This window comes from Leptonychotes weddellii, chromosome 2 (genome assembly GCF_054177405.1).
Source record: "Leptonychotes weddellii isolate Sample4059 chromosome 2, ASM5417740v2, whole genome shotgun sequence".
NCBI lineage: Eukaryota > Metazoa > Chordata > Mammalia > Carnivora > Phocidae > Leptonychotes > Leptonychotes weddellii.
The window spans coordinates 105340545-105359640 of record NC_138370.1 but is presented as its reverse complement, the minus strand read 5'-3'; the positions used below and the strand labels follow the sequence as shown (position 1 = coordinate 105359640).

The window sequence follows — 19096 nt, the reverse complement described above, 5'->3', positions numbered from 1 at the left end:
AGCTCTATTACAAAGCTGTCATCATCAAGACAGCATGGTACTGGCACAAAAACAGACACATAGATCAATGGAACAGAATAGAGAGCCCAGAAATGGAACTTACATTACTTTTTGAAAGTTAATAAATTTATTTTAAAATTAATTACTGCAAAAATTAAGTAATATAAGTAGTCAAGAACAAAGCTAACTACCTGTGATATATATATTCTCATCAATCATGATTAAACCAAATCTGTAATGATCAGAATGATAAAAGAAATCAAAGAGATAGAGGATAGAATCTTTCTTTCATGAATTAATTCTGTAGTATAGCCTTTGGCAAGTTACTTAAGCTCTTTACATCCCCATTTCATCTGTATTCTTAAAATACTATCGTCATTATTGAATAAGAACCAAATAATAGATTTCAAATAAAAATGGAAGGGGGAAAAGAGCCCATTTCATAGAGAACTAATGCAAATTATAATATGGAAACCTTCACACTCAGTTACTTAATAAAGACTGACCAGCTCCCAAACCCAGATCATTGTATTTTTTCCCCTTTTTTTGGGGGGGAGTGGTGATGGTGCCTTTCTAGGGAAAATGATGGTATGGCATTTTTAAAGAGTCATCGAAGTGCAATAGGGCTGCTAGATTGTTTCTAGAAAACATTATTTTCTTGTATATATTAGAAAGCATTTTCTAACATACAAGGATTATATAAAGTTATTTAAAACAATTATATAAAATAAATTACATAGAATTATATAATTTTAAAGTATTTAAAACAAGTTAAATTTTAAATTATGTGAAAAAGAATTATATAAAATAATTTCAAATAACTAGTAAGTTCCCCTAACTTATGGGTGGGGGGTTTGTTTTTATAGTCAGAAAAACAACAACCAGGAATCATTGAACTTTAACAAAAAAATGCTTTCAAAACTGTGAGCTCACACCATCTAAGATTGTTTTTTGTTTTGTTTTTTTTTTTTAAAGATTTTTTATTTATTTATTTGAGAGAGAGAGCACATGAGAGGGGGGACGGTCAGAGGGAGAAGCAGACTCCCTGCCGAGCAGGGAGCCCGACGCGGGACTCGATCCAGGGACTCCAGGATCATGACCTGAGCCGAAGGCAGTCGCTCAACCAACTGAGCCACCCAGGCGCCCTAAGATTGTTTTTAACAAGAAATTTGTCAAAAAATAAAAACTATTTCCTTTAGTTCTTTTGAAAAATATTCCATTTTGAAGATTCCTCAAGTAACTCCATTATAAGAGATGAGACTGATCATTGTAAAGAAACAAAACTTACATTGAAATATTTGTTTTACAGAAATAGAAATATTAGTTTATCTTTAAAATTATATAATATAGTTGGCTTCAGAAACAAAACCAATTACAATAAAGATAGGAATTTTATATGAGCTGATTAACTTAATTTCCTTCTAGTTACAAGAATGCATTTTTGGGAAGAGTGGTGTGAAGCTCCAAAAAAGAATAACTGTCCACTGTGTCACATTTTTGGTTTTTATATGGTTTCTATAAAACATCGGTCAGATCAGAAACATAGGCCTGTCATGTTATGCATTACAGAAAGTGACAAATAATGCAAGCAGTGACAATTTCTGCTTTTGAAAAACTTAACCTCTAACTGGAAGATAATAACATAAAAGAAATGACTAATAGAAACAGATAAAGGTGTAATTTGAATTCTTGAAAGAGAAAACAGAGCCCTAAGAATTTAAATAAGAGAAAACATCATATGTACCATTTCAGCACCAGCATAGCTTCTCAGGAATATACAGGTGCTCATTACTTAAAATGATCTAGAAAATTTTTCTTAGAATTTATTTGTCTATTTAAACATTTAATGAAAGCTAGAGTATGTACCCAGCATTGGTACTACCCTTGAGATACGATGGCAGAGGCTGCCCCTGGTACATTTCATTGTGATTCCCTTCCCTTCCCTTCCCTTCTCTTCTCTTTTCTTTCTTTTGCCGCACACATTCACATACATAGACAGTTGTTAGCTAGTACAACTATCTAACATGGTTGGGTTATAAATTCATTCTTGAAGGGCTTGCATCTCTATAAAGCAAGATATAGGTAGTCCTTGCTTTGCACAGCTCTGATTTTCATGAAATCTGCATGAATTTCATTTAACATGGTACTGTGTGGACTGCCTGTTCAGTGGCAAGAACCTAGACATTGAAGACACACATGTCTGGATTTATCCCACCTTTGGCACTTATCTTTCTGGGTAAGCTATTCAGCTTTCAGATTCAACTTTCTCATCCACTAAGATATGGACAATAATAACACCTCTTTCATAAGGTAGTTGTAAATATTAATAAAATAACCACCATATAAATTTTAATTTCTGTTTCCAAAGCTGAACATACAGTCATTTTGGGGGAAACTATATCTTGTGTTCAGAGGTAAACCCATTCAAAGGATCTAATGCTGTTGGTTGTATTATTTTAACCAAATCAGTACAGTGAATATTAAGTTATTATAGCAGATTATGTTTTCCAAAGATGGCCACAACAATACCCCTTGCCCGCCACATATTCTTCAAGAACTTGCCATTCCCCATTGAGAGCTGGGGAATTCTCTTGCTGTTGAATATGAGCATGCTTGTGACTCACTTGTAACCAATAGAATGCTCCAGAAGTGCTGTGTCATTTCCTAGGTTTGGTCATAAAATACAGTGTTGCTTCCACCTTGTTTGTGGAAATACTGGTTTGCTTGGAGCCTTGCAAAGTCTGACCCTGTAGCTGCCATTCTGTGAGGAAGCCAGGCCATGTGGAGGGGCCTCAGGTCTCAGGTGTCAGATTGGCATTCATAACCTTTAAGTCCTTTCAGGCCAATCACCAGACCATCAGATGATTCAGATGGTGCCAACCCCCTGCTATGTAGTCACTCTTGGAGATACACCCCTATCCTTTGAGACTTTTACATTGAGGCCCCAAACTTTGTGGAACAGAGACAAACCATCTTCAGTGTGCCCTTTGTGAATTCCTGGTTCACAGAATCTGGGAGTACAATAAAATGGCTTTTGCTTTATGCCATTAAGTTTGAGGTGGTTTGTTATGTAACCATAATAATTGGAACAGTTATAAAACCTGAAAGATGCATTGTTTCAGTAAGAAACAGATTGCTATTAAAACTCATCAAAGTGGGAACTACCTGATGAATAAATGTTTACTGAGTTTTTCTTTTCATTTCAGTGAAAGATAGCTTAACAGATAATTTTATCTAGTAAATAGCATTTCCCTGTGGTTTGTTTTTACTTGACATTAATTCCCTTAAAGAAATATTTGCTTCCAGAAAAGAAATGTGCATGTTTAAACAATTTAAACAGTTTCACTATTGCTTTATGGTAAATTTTACCTGTTTGGCTAATAAAAAATGTCAGTCAATACCCTTAATAAGGATAGTTACCACTAAAATCTGTGTATTTTTTTTTCAAAACACAATAGCCTAATAAAACCTGATAGGAAAAAGGAATATCTATATTCATCTCTCCAAATTAAAATGTAGTTGTTATCTTTGATACTAATTTAATATTAATTTTATAAAAATAACCTCATATTAGTATGTTTGGCAAAATTAGTTTGAATCCGTATCTTTCCTATCACTTTTTGGGAGACAGTGGTTTCTAAGTTTGTTACCACTGAATAAAATAATACTTTGTTGTACATTTACCAAGGGATTTCACTTATACAGTCATTATTATGATTTTCTAAAATAATATAATTGCAATAATGGTACCTTTTATTAAGATCATTACCATGGAAAAGGTAATCAGTATTGTAGTAACATTTGGATTGATTATGCTTTAAAGTTTGTATGTGTGTGTTTATAAATATAAAAAACTGCATGTATATACACAGTGTTTCTAGAAGAATACGCAAGAAAATGTTAACATTGATTGCTTCTGGGAGTGAACTGGGATATATGAAGGTAATTCTCATCAAAATGAAGTTAAAACTAAAAAAAATGTTATCTATGCGGTGAAAACTGTGTTGTATTCATATTTGTATCGTTAGCACTTAGTGCAGTGTTTCGTACTTGGTAGGCACATAGTTCATATTGTTGAACAAATAGAAGCTTGAGGTTATCTTCTTAATGTATTATTCACCTGATCCATAATATTCATGATCTGATAGATTATATTTTTCACTGAAAGGTAATATTCTTAGTCTTTTCTCGCATAATTTCTCATTTTTCTAAAAAGGCTATTTATATATCTGTATCAGTCTAGGTCCAATCAGAAGACAAACCACATAATGTTAAACTAATAAGTATATATAGATATTCTGACAGGAAACACGAGGTATATGGATCATACAACATACCTTATTATTCATAGAGCATTTTATTATTATTGTTGTTATTATTTTTGTTATTTTTTTTAGAGAGAGTGTGCGAGCGGAGGGAGAGGGGGAGGGAGAGAGAATCTTAAGCAGACTCCCTGCCTAGCATGGAGCCCAGCTCAGGGCTTGATCTTATAACCCTGAGATCAGGACCTGAGCCAAAATCAAGAGTAGGACGCTTAACTGACTGAACCACCCAGGGGTCCCTCATGGAGCATTTTAGTACTGATTACCTGGCACATGTAGCAGGTTTGCACCACAGGAGAAGAAGCCTAAAATTATGACATTAGAACTTCTGTAGGGTTACTGGCACATCTGTCATCCAAGACACACACACACATATCCTATCTTTACTCTGGAATTAAATCATTTCCAGGGAAAGGAAGAAGTATCTCTAGGGCTATTGCCCTAAATATAAGCTAAAAGCAAATCTCTGGAAGAAAAGGGGAATTTTTTATGATTCTAGAATGTCTCCAGGAAGGGAGACTTATCTTTATTATAGCTTATCAATTTCCCTTGCTCAGAAGGCCCTAATAGTGCAGGAATGTCAAGAAACCCAAAGAGAATGATCTTCCATTACACAGTAATTTAAACAGGAGACATTTAATATAGAAATTATTAAGCAATAATAGGAGAGTAACTTTAAAGGTAGATAGCAAATCTGAAGGGTAATCTAGGGCTATGGGAGCTTATCCAAGGAAGGACAGACTTCCTCAGAAGGTGGGTTCTCCTTAAGAGGTAGTTAAGTTCACTGGGTTGCCCAGGCTAGAGGTGGTCCACAGTCACCAGACCTGCAGGAGCAGCAACTCTTTGGAGAGCAAGCAAGCTGAGGTTGATGAGTGCGCCTGCAACACTTGGGCATGCAGAGGAAGTTGGGGCTCCACTGCAGAAACTGGGCTAGAGAGGCCCCTTCCTATGGGAACCCAGCATACTTCTTTGTATAATTTGAGCCAGAGTGGCTCTGAACATCTAGTCCCACAGGGTGTCCAGCATGTACGTGTACCCCCAGGTGCAGGAAGAGTGACCTGGGCTGTGATGCAGACTTGAGTCATCCAGGGCTCTTGTACATAGTCCTGCTGCCTGAGCCGAGAGCTGGAGAAAATATACGGTGAAAGCTACGGCCTGCGGACATGTGGCACTGGAGAAAATTTAGGAAACCTGAGCCAAAAGGAGAGCACCCTCCTCTTCAATGCTATCCATTGTCCTCTATAGACAAATCTTGTATCCTGCCGTTTGGCAAAGGAAAAATACTTAAAGGGCCCAGATTCATTTTTATAGATCAGGCAGTAAGGGTGAATTTCAACCTAGGAGACAAATAAGTTGATAGCTGACTTAATGTCTCTTCATCCTGTTGCTTTAATTTTATTTATTTCAAATTTATGGTGCATCATAGCTTTAAGTAAGGGTATTGTCATACTTTCTGTTTAATTTTTATCTAAATTCTCTTTTGTTTTATCCTCTCAGTTTTCTTTTTGTTTTCTGTAGCAGTATCCTGGGAAAATATTTATTTTGTGGGTTCATAAATAATAGTTCAAACTATCATTTTTTTTTTTTTTAGCTTTTTCATATATACTTATGTTAAACTCACCTGTCACATTTATGATGACTTGTGTAGATACCATTTTTTCTGTTTGGCATTTTATTATCCAGAAAAGTTGGCATTGCCTAAAAATTTATAAATTTCATGTATATTATCTCTTTCTTGTTACTTACTAGGTTACTAAGTGGAACTATGTGCTTTTCAACAATCTTAATGAAATACTTCTTTATAGATCTCCAGCTAAGGAAAGTTCCATTTATTCAGGTCTTTTATGTCAGTCTTTAATCTAGTTCTCTGTTCTTACAAAGCATTGTGAAACAGGGTCTTTACTTCTTTCTCCATCTTTATGTTCAATTAGTCACAGCTTTAAGTATGTTCTGGTGAAGAGTCTCGCTCAGGACTACTTGTAAACAAGCCCAAACACTTCTCTTTATCTGTCCTATTTAGCCTTTAAACATTCCCCTACATTTAGCAGAATTTCATCTTATTCTGTTTATGTTATCTGCGCCTTGTCTGGTTTTCTTTCCCTGTTAGGCATATCCTAGAGTCTAGGGCAGAGCTTGGAGGCATGATATCTTTTTAAGTGTCAGGAGCCAAAGCATTGTAGGCAGACACTTAAGTATTATCCTGGAGAAGTAGAAAGTCCCAGCGAAAGTAGTTAAGTCCCAGATCAATGTACTAATCTAAGGGACTAAATGGAGTATGAGAGCCCAGAGATAAATGGGGACTGAGAAATTGGGAAATACAGGATAATAAACTGATAAAACAATGTTGTTCTGTAAGAATCCTGGTGATAGAATATTGATACTGTGAGAACTCAGGTTGGTTTGCAGGCACATGCTAGGTATAAGAAGCTGGAGCAGAGCGAATACATTTCAAGTTGTTATTTTTATGTTTAGAGAGTTTCTCTTCTGTTATGGACTCAATTAGCTTACCTTTACAGAAGTGAAGTTTGAAAGTATATAGTTTCCACTTTACAGCATCTTCTGGAACTCTTGTGTATAGAGATCGTTCCAACAGTTTTTTTTTTTTCTTAAGAGAGAGTGGGTGCATGTGCTTGAGCTGGGGTGGGGGGCACAGAGGGAGAGGGAGAGAGAGAATTAAGCAGGCTCCACACCCAGCACAGAGCCCGATTCAGGGCTGATCTCACAACCCTGAGATCATGACCTGAGCCAAAATTAAGAGTTGGCCACTTAACCGCCTGAGCCACCCCAGTGCCTCTCCAGCAGTTCTTCACACAGAAGCTGTTTGTAATGACAGACTGTACATTTTCACCAACATCATTCTAGTATAATTCTTAGGTTTCTTTAAATTATTTGACAAATGCGGGGCACCTGGGTGGCTCAGTCGTTAGGAGTCTGCCTTTGGCTCAGGTCATGATCCCAGGGTCCTGGAATCGAGCCCCGCGTCAGGCTCCCTGCTCCGCGGGAGGCCTGCTTCTCCCTCTCCCACCCCCCTTCTTGTGTTCCCTCTCTCACTGTCTCTCTGTCAAATAAATAAAATCTTTAAAAAAAAAATAAAAAATTCTTTGACAAATGCCATCTAGCTTTGTTGATGTATCTACATTGTTTTCTAAATTGGCTTATCATATTTTGGGTGTTGACCACTATTTGGTATAGTATTTTAAATCTGTTAGGGGACTGTTGAGGAAAAGAAATCACCCTCATATTTTTCTTGGTCATTTCTGGGACAAAAAATTAAGCCTGGATCTCAGTATAAATCACTATCTAATTTTTAAAAAAGCCAGTGTATTAACTTATTAGTAATTATATCATGTTATATGCTAAAGCTATATTTGATAGCTATAAAACAGTAAAATAATTCTTGAACTCTTAAGTGAAAAGGTTTGGGGCATTGTGTGAAATAAAATTTTACAAACTAATCTTGCTTTTATCCATGATGGCTTAATATTGTAGTGGTAAAGATCATCTGTCAGACTCTTGACCCTCTAATCAAATGTGACAAGTTAGACTACAGTGTTTCTGGTTCAAACTAAAATAGACTTTAATGCCATTTAAGAATGAATAAATAGGGACTGCTCATAAAGTTTTTATCTGATTTCTGAAATAATTAGAATGAGAAAAAAACTTATAGTGAAATGTCATTGTTTTTAGTGTAGCCCATCTTAATAAAAATATTAATCATGGCAATTTGTACCATAATTTACAATAAAAGATGCAAGTAACTCAGTAAGGTAGATTTTCAGGATTTGATAAGTTTCCACTATAGAGGGCAGTGTGAGTATCTTAGAAGTTCCTATTCTACAAGAATTTCCCATCTGACAGTAGAAATAAGCTAAAAGAGTTTTATGAACTTAAGACTATAAAACTAGCAAAATGAAAAATACAGAAAAGGTAAAACCAAGGTCACACTAACATTGAAGGGGTAGAGAGAGAAGAAGACCGAGAACAAATGTTCAGAGACTGGTGTTATGAAATCAGTAGAAAGTGTACCAAAAAAGAAAGAGTCTATTGCTGCAAAGATACTGAATAAGAGGATTGAGACAAATCCATTGGATTTGTCAAGATATCATTTAAGATATTTGCCAGAGTAATTTTGATAGAGTTTAAGAAGAATTGGTTAGGTTGTGGTTTTAAGAGTGATAAAGTGGTTAGAAGTAGGAGATGCAGAATTAATGACAAAGTCAACTTTGCTTAACTCTTTGAAAATGGTATATTTTCTTTCACAAGACAAGCTAGACCATCTGCTATCATATAGGAAAGAAATTATTCTTTTAAGAAAAAAATTTATTTTGGTTATTAACACTTCTTAGTAGTAGAACCTCCCGTGAAAATTATCATTCTTGACTTACTGCCCCCCACCACCAACCAGAAGCTGAGAAATTTTCCATTAAAACAGTTTCAGTGTCTTAATGGTAAGAATTCTCTGCTGAGATGTACTGTCATGGTTTGAGGGGGTCTAGAAATAGTACCCTCTGTTCCTTATCCAAGTTCAGAATCACTGGAGACCTAAGCAAATGAGTTCTCTGATGGAATTCAAAATAACTGCTTTAAAATTGGTGAAGGAAAGGGCTTATTTATATAGTCACAAAGGAACTGCTAATACTTTATGGCTGAATTAGATATATTTGCTAATCTTGTCAATGGACAAGATGTGTAGGTGGACAGCCAAAGGTATGGAAGAACAGGAAGTTCTTGCCCTTCTAAAAGATCAGGAACCCAGAAGGGACTGAGTTATGCATAGCCAGTTCTTCTTTCTCAATTTATTAGTCAGATACATTACTCCGTTCCAAGAGAGAGAATGGAGATGGTGGTGGGCAATTGCCAAGGGAGGAGGCGGAAGTGACCAGAAGTGTACTATAGTGGAAATTTCTCCATAAGAAAGCTTGAGGCCAGTGGGAAAGGGGTTCTCACCCCAATCATTTTATTCTCCAATATGCTCTTTTAAAATTGAGGTACAGGGGCACCTGGGTGGCTCAGTCGTTAAGCATCTGCCTTCGGCTCAGGTCATGATCCCAGGGTCCTGGGATCGAGTCCCACATTGGGCTCCCTGCTCCGCGGGAAGCCTGCTTCTCCCTCTCCCACTCCCCCTGCTTGTGTTCCCTCTCTCGCCGTCTCTCTCTGTCAAATAAATAAATAAAATCTTAAAAAATAAATAAATAAAATTGAGGTACAATTCACATAAGCTAAAATGCACAGATTTTAAATGGTCAGTTTGATGAACTTTGGAAAATGTACTATATATTCATGTAATCAGTATTCTAATCAGGATATGAAACATTGTAACACTTTATTTCTTTCAGTGCTAACCTGTTCATTCATTTAAAATGCTTAAAATCATAATAAATTTGTAGTAATTCTGTTTGACAGCTTTGGTTGTCTCTGGATGTAGAATTTAATGAACTTCCCTAAGAAGATCTCGCATCATTAATAGGCATGTAATTATTCCCATGGAGAGACTGAATGCTTTTTTACTAATAAGAAATCTTTTTAAAATGGGATAATCTATGTAGTTTTTAGCTATATATTTTATATTCTTAAATACTTAAACTGTCTTCATTGATTTCTTCGTATCTTAAAATGTAAGACACTGTATTTATACTTTAAATTATATGGAGTACATAGTAGGTGCTTAACAGGTCACATTTACCTTCCCTTTGCTATTGGCACACTTTGGCTCTTAAGTGTGTGATACAAAGGATGGTAACTAGACAGCTTTGTGCAAAGAAGGAACTCATTCCTTCGTTCACTCAGTTAATTTAACAAATATTTACTGGACTCCATGCAATGACTGTAATTAACAAGATGCCCCATAAAATATAGTGGGGGAGGTATATTAACAATTAAATAAAAAATATAATTAAAAATTGTGAATAGTGCTATGAAGGATGGATACAGTGAAAATGATCCTGGGGGGTTAAGGAAGAGGAGACTTAGATAAAATGGGCAAAGATGGCCTCTGGACTGGTAACATCCATACTGAGACTCGATCAGAAGGGGATGTCAGGTAAGGCACTTTGGGGATGGGATGAAGGGAAGGAAAGAATTTAAAAAGACCCAGATGCCAATATAGGTAGTACTAAATGAGTCTTAACTGCTTTTTATTACTTGTTGACTGATAGTTTTGATGGATTGCTGTAATTTGACTAACATAAGTCTTATTTTTTCCCCCAGTGTTGGGATAATTACATTTATTACTTTTAATAATACGAACTTAGATATTATACATTATTTCATACTTTATTTCAGGAAAATAAACTTAATGTGCACTTAAGTTTGAATAAGAATATCTGAGTTATAATGCCCTACAACTTTTTTTTTTTTTAAAGATTTTATTTATTTATTTGAGAGAGAGAATGAGATAGAGAGAGCGAGCATGGGGGGGGAGGGTCAGAGGGAGAAGCAGACTCCCTGCTGAGCAGGGAGCCTGATGCGGGACTCGATCCCATGACTCCAGGATCATGACCTGAGCGGAAGGCAGTTGCTCAACAACTGAGCCACCCAGGCACCCCTATAACTTCTTTTTACTTATCGAAGAGATACATACAAATATACTTTTTCTTTAGAATAAAAATCAATTTCTCAAAACTGCTTATTAGTTCTTCTTAAGAAAATAAATATTAAACTTGGATGAGAATGATAACCTGGGATTTTTTTATAAAGTATAGGTTTAGGTTTACTAGATTAGTCAGGTTGTACTACATGTCCCTAGAGCATTTTAGTATTATTTGATGTAAAATTTTAAGTCTCCTTTTTCTTGGGTTGGCATGGAAAGTAATTATCTCTCACTTTATAATAGGGGATTTCATCATATTTTTAGAATTGTCATGACCTGGCAGTGTACAGAAGTCTATTAAAATGTAAGGTGTCTATAAGCTCAATACTATTTGCATAATACTATCAAGACATTATTTGTCTTTTTCACTTTGTTGACATTTGCCTTAACAATGGTACAAAAGCAATTGTGGGTAAAAAACTGAAAGTGCTTTAGTATGTGTGAATCAGAGCTGTAGTAGTACTAAGTTGTACTAGTAGTATTCTTCACCGTAACATACTTGAAATAGAAAAAAATACCAGTTTCACTTAAGAATGCCCATGATGGGGGCGCCTGGGTGGCTCAGTCGTTAAGTGTCTGCCTTTGGCTCAGGTCGTGATCCCAGGGTCCTGGGATCGAGCCCTGCATCGGGCTCCCTGCTCGGCGGGAAGCCTGCTTCTCCCTCTCCCACTCCTCCTGCTTGTGTTCCCTTTCTCTTGCTGTGTCTCTCTCTGTCAAATAAATAAATAAAATCTTTAAAAAAAAAAATGCCCATGATGAAGCAAAAAAAAAATATTTAAAAATATCTCAATATCTGTGTACACATTTTAAAAATATTCTTTGTAATGAAATAGGAGGTACATATAAAACACTTCAGTTGCATTACAAAGTCTGATGCCTGTTTGGAATAAAAGCACTTGCGCAATTGTTTATGAGCTGACCAAGGTACTTTTTTTTCATGGAAAAACATTTTTTATTTGAAAGAACTGACAAACTGGTTTTTCATATTTGGCAGATATTTTCTCACAAATGAATGAAGTTAATTTATCATTTAAGGAAGACAACTGACAATATTTATTGCTGGTAATAAAATTGACGTTTGTAAGAGAAAATTAGAATTTTGGGAAACTTGTATGCCTTCAGCTTGATATTTCCCCAGTACTTACGAGAGTCTTTTAGTAAGATTAGTGGGTGATACTAACGAATGTTATATTTTGAAATAGGACAATGAAATATGTCAGTATTTGGAAGATAGGCATAAATCCATGACCTAATTTTTTTTAATGACCAGGGCATTGATGATAAATATCTTATATCCATGAAAGATTCAAAGTGTAAGAGATCAGTGGATATGAATGTGAGAGTTGGAAGCATTTATTAATATTGTTTCAGATTTCTTATGGCAACCAACCTTCAAAAAACTACCACTTGTCAAGTTTTGGTATGGCGTCAAAGAATATCCACAGTTATCTGAAAAGGCTATTAAAATACTCTCCTGTTTTTCAACTATGTGTGTAAGGCTGAATTTTCTTCATCTACTTAACCCAAACAACAAATTATAGAAGACTGAATACAGAAGCGGATAGGAAAATCCAGTTATTTTCTATTAAGGCAGACATTATGGAGATTTGTAAAAATGTAGAAAAATACTATTTTTAATGAGTTTTTTGTTTTTGGAATATATTTTTTTTAAATATTACTGTTAACAAATAATTTTATAACTGTTAGGGTCAAGTGAATTACCAAAATGAATCTTAAAAATTCTGTTTTAATTTTTAGTTTTTAAATGTCAATAGAAATAATTGATGTAAATAAAAGCCCTGAATTTTTAATATGTAAAGAAATTTTGACAATCTGTGGAATAGGGGAATCCATATATAACTTAGGACGAGAGCACGGCTTTATAATCCAAAATGTACATGTTAAGGCTTATAGCAGTATTTTGATTTGAAGGGTTTTTCAAATGGCAGTGTTGAAGTAGGTTTTATAATCATCAGCTTTGTATTATTTTAAGTCATAATATTTTGAAACTTTTCTAAACCTTCATTTTCATTTTATGTCTTTAAAATGCAGCAGAGGAAGCCAAAAATGAAACAAAGTATTATTTGCAAAGCAATGTAATTTTTTGGGGACATTCAGTTTTTTTTTTCAATTAATCATGGCTGGTTTCCTAAACAAGCTAAATATGGTATAAGAATCCTGAAAAAGATGTTCTGTGACAATCTGTATTATTCCTGAATATTCCTGGTATCTCACGTATACAGAATGAATATTTAATATCTGAGTTAAATGGATATATTTTATTTAAAAAATTTGTAATGGTACAGGCCATTGCCATTTTGTAATGTATGTGGAAGTTAATTCACAGTAATGCCTGTTAGTGTTAACCATCATGAAACATGATGATCATATGTTAGAGTTCTTATTTCTCTTCTTTCTATAAACAGATAATCTCAGTGATACCTTGAAGAAGTTGAAGTTAACAGCTGTTGACAGAACTGAGGATAGTTTAGAAGGATGTTTGGATTGTCTACTTCAAGCGCTGGCTCAAAATAGTAAGTTTCATTATGTTTCAAATGCCAAACAAAAAAATTAAATCAGCAGTCATTCAGAAATTGGTATGTAGTTTAGCACATAACTTGCATTCCCATAACTTGAATTCTTTTGAATCCTATCCCAGAATACTGAGGTTGTTTTACATGCTCTACCCTCCCACCCCACCTGCCCACCCCGGAGGTACTGAAAGCCAAGTTGATAGGCAGAAGAAAGGAGGAATTGATTGGTGGTGATGGCATTAATTCCAGCCCCAGAGAGAGGCCATTCTTTCATTCCTAACAGATAAGCACCATAGTTGTTTTCCTTCTTAACACCTACATTTGTTCTTTGAAAAAGACTGCGTGTGTGTATATGTGGGGAGACTGTGGGGGAGAAACAGAGGGGAGCTTAAAACACCTCGAATTTTTTTCTGAGATCTTATGGTCACCTTTTTAATAATTTCACTTTAAAGTAATGTTTATGAAAAATAAATAATGCTTATGCTTAGATTTAATTGGAAAGAGCCATAAGCAGTCATTCAGAAATCCCTTAAAACTGAGGTAAGACTTGATCTTTGATGCTGTGGTAAATAATGCTTGTGATAAAAATTATACAGCTCAAAAAAAAAATTATACAACTCTTCATTGGCTAACACACTGGATTGTTGCATTTGATCCATCATATTTCCATTCATTAATTTTTGTATTATCACAGAGAATAGACGGGTACAGAATGATTTTTATCTGTTCCCTTGGTTCTGCTTTGTTGTGCTATGGTTTGTGCTGTACTTGTTTTTAATTGTACCATTATCTTATTCTGGGATTAATTATGTAGCTGACAAAGAATTTAGGAGAAAGTATATATTGTTAGAGTTTTAATTTCAAGCACTCAGATGTGTGTGTTATTTCTTTTTTATTTTATTTTTCATTTCTTAATGAACTGTGCTTAGAAAATATAAAATAATTGAATGTGGTACTCTTCATCAAAAAGCACATTTTAAAACTAGCTTGGAAAATTCTTTTTCAGTAATTCTCTTTGCTTTTGAGATTGTAACTCTGTCAAGTTCAATCTTAGAGATGACAGAGGTTTGAAACAAGGAGTTCAGTAAGAGCATCTGAATAAGGTTCACCATGGTAAAGAGAAAGAACAGAAAAGGAGAGTGTCTAAGGCTGTACTGTCCATTGTAGTAGATGTATGTGACTGTTTAAATTTAATAATTTAATTTAATATAAATGTGAGCCCTTAGTCTTACTTTTCAATAGCCATATTTGGCTAGTAACTGCCTTCTTGAGGATCACAGATATTAAGTCATTTCCATGATCACAGAAAGTTCTTTTGTATAGCATGGGTCTAGAAGACTAGAACCATGTGATGACCTGAGTTTTATATGCCTGTATAGACAGATTTACATAATCATGTAATTAGTCTAAATTGAATATCTCAAGTTCATTTTTTTGGAAGAGTTGTTTTATTATACTCTTCTTTTGTTTTTAATGGCCTGGTTTTTTCTCTTTGTTAGAAAAAAGAATTTTCTAAATGGACCATTTCTTCAGAAACTGAAGGATACGAAGGCAGTGTTCTTGGTTATATGTAGAGGGTTGCTCAGCCCTCTCTTGGAAAGACTGATAGAGAACTGAAGTTGAAAAGAAATGAAAAAAGGAAGCCAAAGTTTATAACTTTTTAAAGAATAGATTTAAGAAATAGAAGTATATAACTGTTGGATTAAATTTCAGATCCATTGCAGACTTACTCATTGAACCTATTTATTGAAAATAGCCTTGAAATGTATATTATAAAGTGTTAAGGGCAAATAGCCACAAGGTGTCAATAAAAACAACAAACTCTACCAATTTAACTATTGACTCCCCAAGAAGGGAGCAAAAGGAATATGTCTTTTTAAGAATCCGTAACAAAATTCAAGTGTCCTGATATCTAAGACTATTGACACAAAAGAATTTGACACAGGAAGAGGAAGTTCATGCAGATGTTCCAAGTTTAACTTAAGAATGATTATCTGTCATTGACTGAGTGCTTATTATGTACTCAGCACTGGAGTTGGGGATATATCTGTTGTCTAATTTAAACTTTCCTTTAGTCCCATGAAGAGGTGTTATCATCACCGTGTAAAGGAAAAAGAAACAGACACTATAAGGTTACTTGCCTGGCTCTGGCAGAGTCTAGAGTTTGGATTTGAACTGTTAGTCTATAAAATAAAAAATTACATTCTGAGTAAAGTGTGGCTTTTCGCTGAGTTTATAAGATGTGAAAGTGTTTCCAAAAGATAGGTTTTAATATTGTGTCTTAAATTTTTGCTTTTTCTTTAAAATAGTCTCAAATTATATTATTAAAGATGAGAATGATATATAAACCTTTTTTCTTGAATTAGACTTATCTTATAGATATTTTATTGATACATTTTTTAAAAATTAGCACATGGCTTTTAAACAAAAGTAAAAAAAAAATACTAGTAAGATGTTTATTTTCTACAGTTGTTCTTCCTTTAAGTGATTGATCCATTGCCACTTTTACCCTCTTAAAGGTAAAATTATAAAACATTTAACTTAAGTAAATCTGTACTGGCTTTTTTTGCAGAGACCTTCTAGTGTCATAATTCTTCCTTAGTATCGGGTGTTTTAGCTAAAAATATCACTGCTTGTACCAGAATTGCACCTGATCAAGAAACAATGATTTCTCCATTCTGTACAAGTATAAAATGGTAATGTGTGTAATAGAAATCTAAACTTAAAATTTTATTTTACAATCTACTAACCTGTCATTGGAAAGGACAAATCTGAGAGGAAAGAAATTATGCTTTTTAAAATTTTTACACTGGAAATTTAGTATATTTGAATTATACATAAAAAATTATCATAATCTGAAATTGATGTATGACTTCAGAGTGGTTTTCTTTCTTAAATTTTTTTTGGGTAACATTAAATATAGTATATATGTCAGAATCTTAAGAGACAAGTGTTAGATAATTTTAATACTTACTAGGTTTTATGGAAAACATTTTGCTTAAGCATTTTGTGTAAATCTCTGATCTAAATAATAGAAGCATTCATTCATTCATATAAATACTTTAGATCTCAGTTTTAAAATGTTTTTAGTAAATATTTGAAAGCTACCCTCTAAGAAATCAGATTCTGTTCACTCTTACCTCTTTTGATTCAGAGCGTAGAAGATTCTCTGTAAATGCTTATTGTAGTATGGTTACTCTGTTCCATGCTTATTTGAAAATTTAAAACAATAGGCCGTGTTTTTATCCCTAAACATTAGGACAGGAATTGTCATTAGAGAATATGACATCTAAATCCCCTTGTAAGGCAAACTACTAGCATAAATCAAAAGCCCACAGACAAGAAAAATTAACAGTCCATTCATAATAAAAAATTCTATTCCATTATAAGAGCATGGGGACCATGTTCTGTTGCTGAGGGAACCACAAAACAATGCCAGCATGATCACCAACACAGCTTTCAATTCTTGTCCTAAAGGATTAGGCTGTTTTCCTCTGTCTCATTGCCTCATGTACCTTTGTGCTCTAACTTTTTTTAATTAATAGCTTAATGACAATTCCTATTTCCTACAAGAGTCACAGAATTGTTTATTTTCTGTAGAACAACCCAGTTTACTTTAAAGAAAAAAGTATTTAGTCTCTAGTCCACACTCCTAACCCAATATCAATTCTTACGTTCTTTCTTAGCCTTTGTTGTTTTTTTTATTCATTATATTGATTTTTGGCTCCCTTCTGAAGCTATAATCCTAAACACACCAGATTATATATAGAAGACGCTAATGTAGATTACTCTATGAATCTTCCCTAACAGAACTTACTGTTGTCATTTGCTTTTAGTCTGTTTTGTGCCTTCAGTATTTCTGAATTGACTTACTTTTGAATACCCAAATTATTTCTTAAGTAAGGGACTTTGAAACTTGTTATCAACTGTTTTTGTTTTCTTTTTTTTTTTTAAGATTTTATTTATTTATTTGACACAGATACACAGCGAAAGAGGGAACACAAGCAGGGGGAGTGGGAGAGGGAGAAGCAGGCTTCCCGCAGAGCAGAGGGCCTGATGCGGGGCTCGATCCCAGGACCCTGGGACCATGACCTGAGCCGAAGGCAGACGCTCAATGATTGAGCCACCCAGGCGCCCCTATCAACTGTTTTTCAATAGCCATATTAAACCTGAAATCACTGGACATGAAAGATTACTGCTGTTTTAGTGGAAACAAAAAATTATTTTACTTCTTTCATGGTAATATCTTGATTTTACTTTTTACCCTAAGTTATCAAATGCACCATAGAAGTGATATATTTCTTTTGCAAGCTGAATTCATTATGTTTTAACCTCCTTTACGTATTTTTCCATCATGTGACTCTTCTAGTTATTGTGTCCATTGTCCATGAGAGCTTATTAGTGGTGCTAATCATAAATTATCAAAAGTTCAGTTTTTACTAAGTAAAGATAGTGTTTATAGAATAGAGGAGACTAAAGTAGAGAAAATGGTCAACTAAAAAGCCATTGACAATTCTTGAGTAATTGAGAATCCTGGATTGCCATTGAATAATGGCAGCTACCTAAATCTCAGTTTCTCCACACATTCTCTAAAAACTTATACAGATCATCAAAGAGATAAAGTAAAACCAATTAATATAACCTATCCCTTAAGCATAACTAGAAGACAGACTCTAAGACCTTCAAATTATTAGGGAGAGAAATAAATATCAAAATGTAGCCTACTTAGCATCAGAGCCCGTGATAGAATTCATTGAGACTGCAGAAACTACATGGAAAAGACGAGAGGAAAGTTGGTTGAACCAGGAGCCCAAGTGTACATAGTTAATAAAATTGCCTTAAGAAGAAAAAGTCCTAGCATGGAAAATACTAAGATACGGTCTTAGATTGCAGATGATAAACATACAAATTGCTATAGTGAATAAAGCAAAAAATAAGAACCAACATTTTAGCTATTAAGTTTTCTTCCTAAACCAACCATAAAGCAGTTATCAGTAACAGAACACCACAACCTAAATTAAATATCTTTAAGCCTTTGCATATATGAAAAGAAAAAAATCCTCAAGTAAGAGTTTCAGATACTTGAAACAGAAGTGGATAAATACCAGCGTGATGTAAAAGAAGAGTTGACTAGAAGAAGTTGAAGAAAAAGAATCATTTTAGAAATTAAAACTAGATTATAAGACAACAGGAAAGAATAGAGGTTACTGAAAATTTATTATGGAGCATTGAGGAAAACAGGCAAAAGAATGAAGACAAAATAAAGAATCAGAGAGAAAATGATTGATGTGTAAGATAGGGAAAAGATCCAGTATACACACAATTGGAGCCCTAAAGGAGAAAAACAAAATAATGAAACAGAGCTAATATTTAAAACTAAGAACTTTTCTGAAGAAAAGAAAGACCAGAATCTTACATGATGTGAAAGAGGCAGCCATGTACTTGCAAAAATTGACCTGTAATGGGCAACTCAGAGACTTAGTCTAGTAAAACTCTTGCTTATGCATTTATTTGTGTCTAAGTGAAAAACAAAAGAACAGCTTTTTCTTTCACAAATAAATTCATCACTTGGTGACAATAAAAAAAAGTAAAAATAAGTACAAAGGAAAAATCCTTAGGGTCTCCATTCAAAAAGATGAAGTTATTTTAAA

The 19096-nt window shown here is 34.3% G+C and overlaps 1 protein-coding gene across 4 annotated transcripts in view; it reads left to right on the top strand.

Annotated features, from left to right (window-relative positions):
• Nucleotides 1–19096, top strand: part of RAP1GDS1 (Rap1 GTPase-GDP dissociation stimulator 1) — a 154886-nt gene that overhangs the window by 13522 nt on the left and 122268 nt on the right. For all 4 annotated transcript variants that reach the window (XR_014142932.1, XM_031023516.2, XM_006729084.3 and 1 more), the window contains exon 2: nt 13338–13445. Coding sequence is in view for 3 of the 4 variants with exons in the window: in XM_031023516.2 (XP_030879376.1) it covers nt 13338–13445 (108 nt within the window). In the remaining variant the exon portion in view is untranslated. The remainder of the gene's footprint in view (nt 1–13337; nt 13446–19096) is intronic.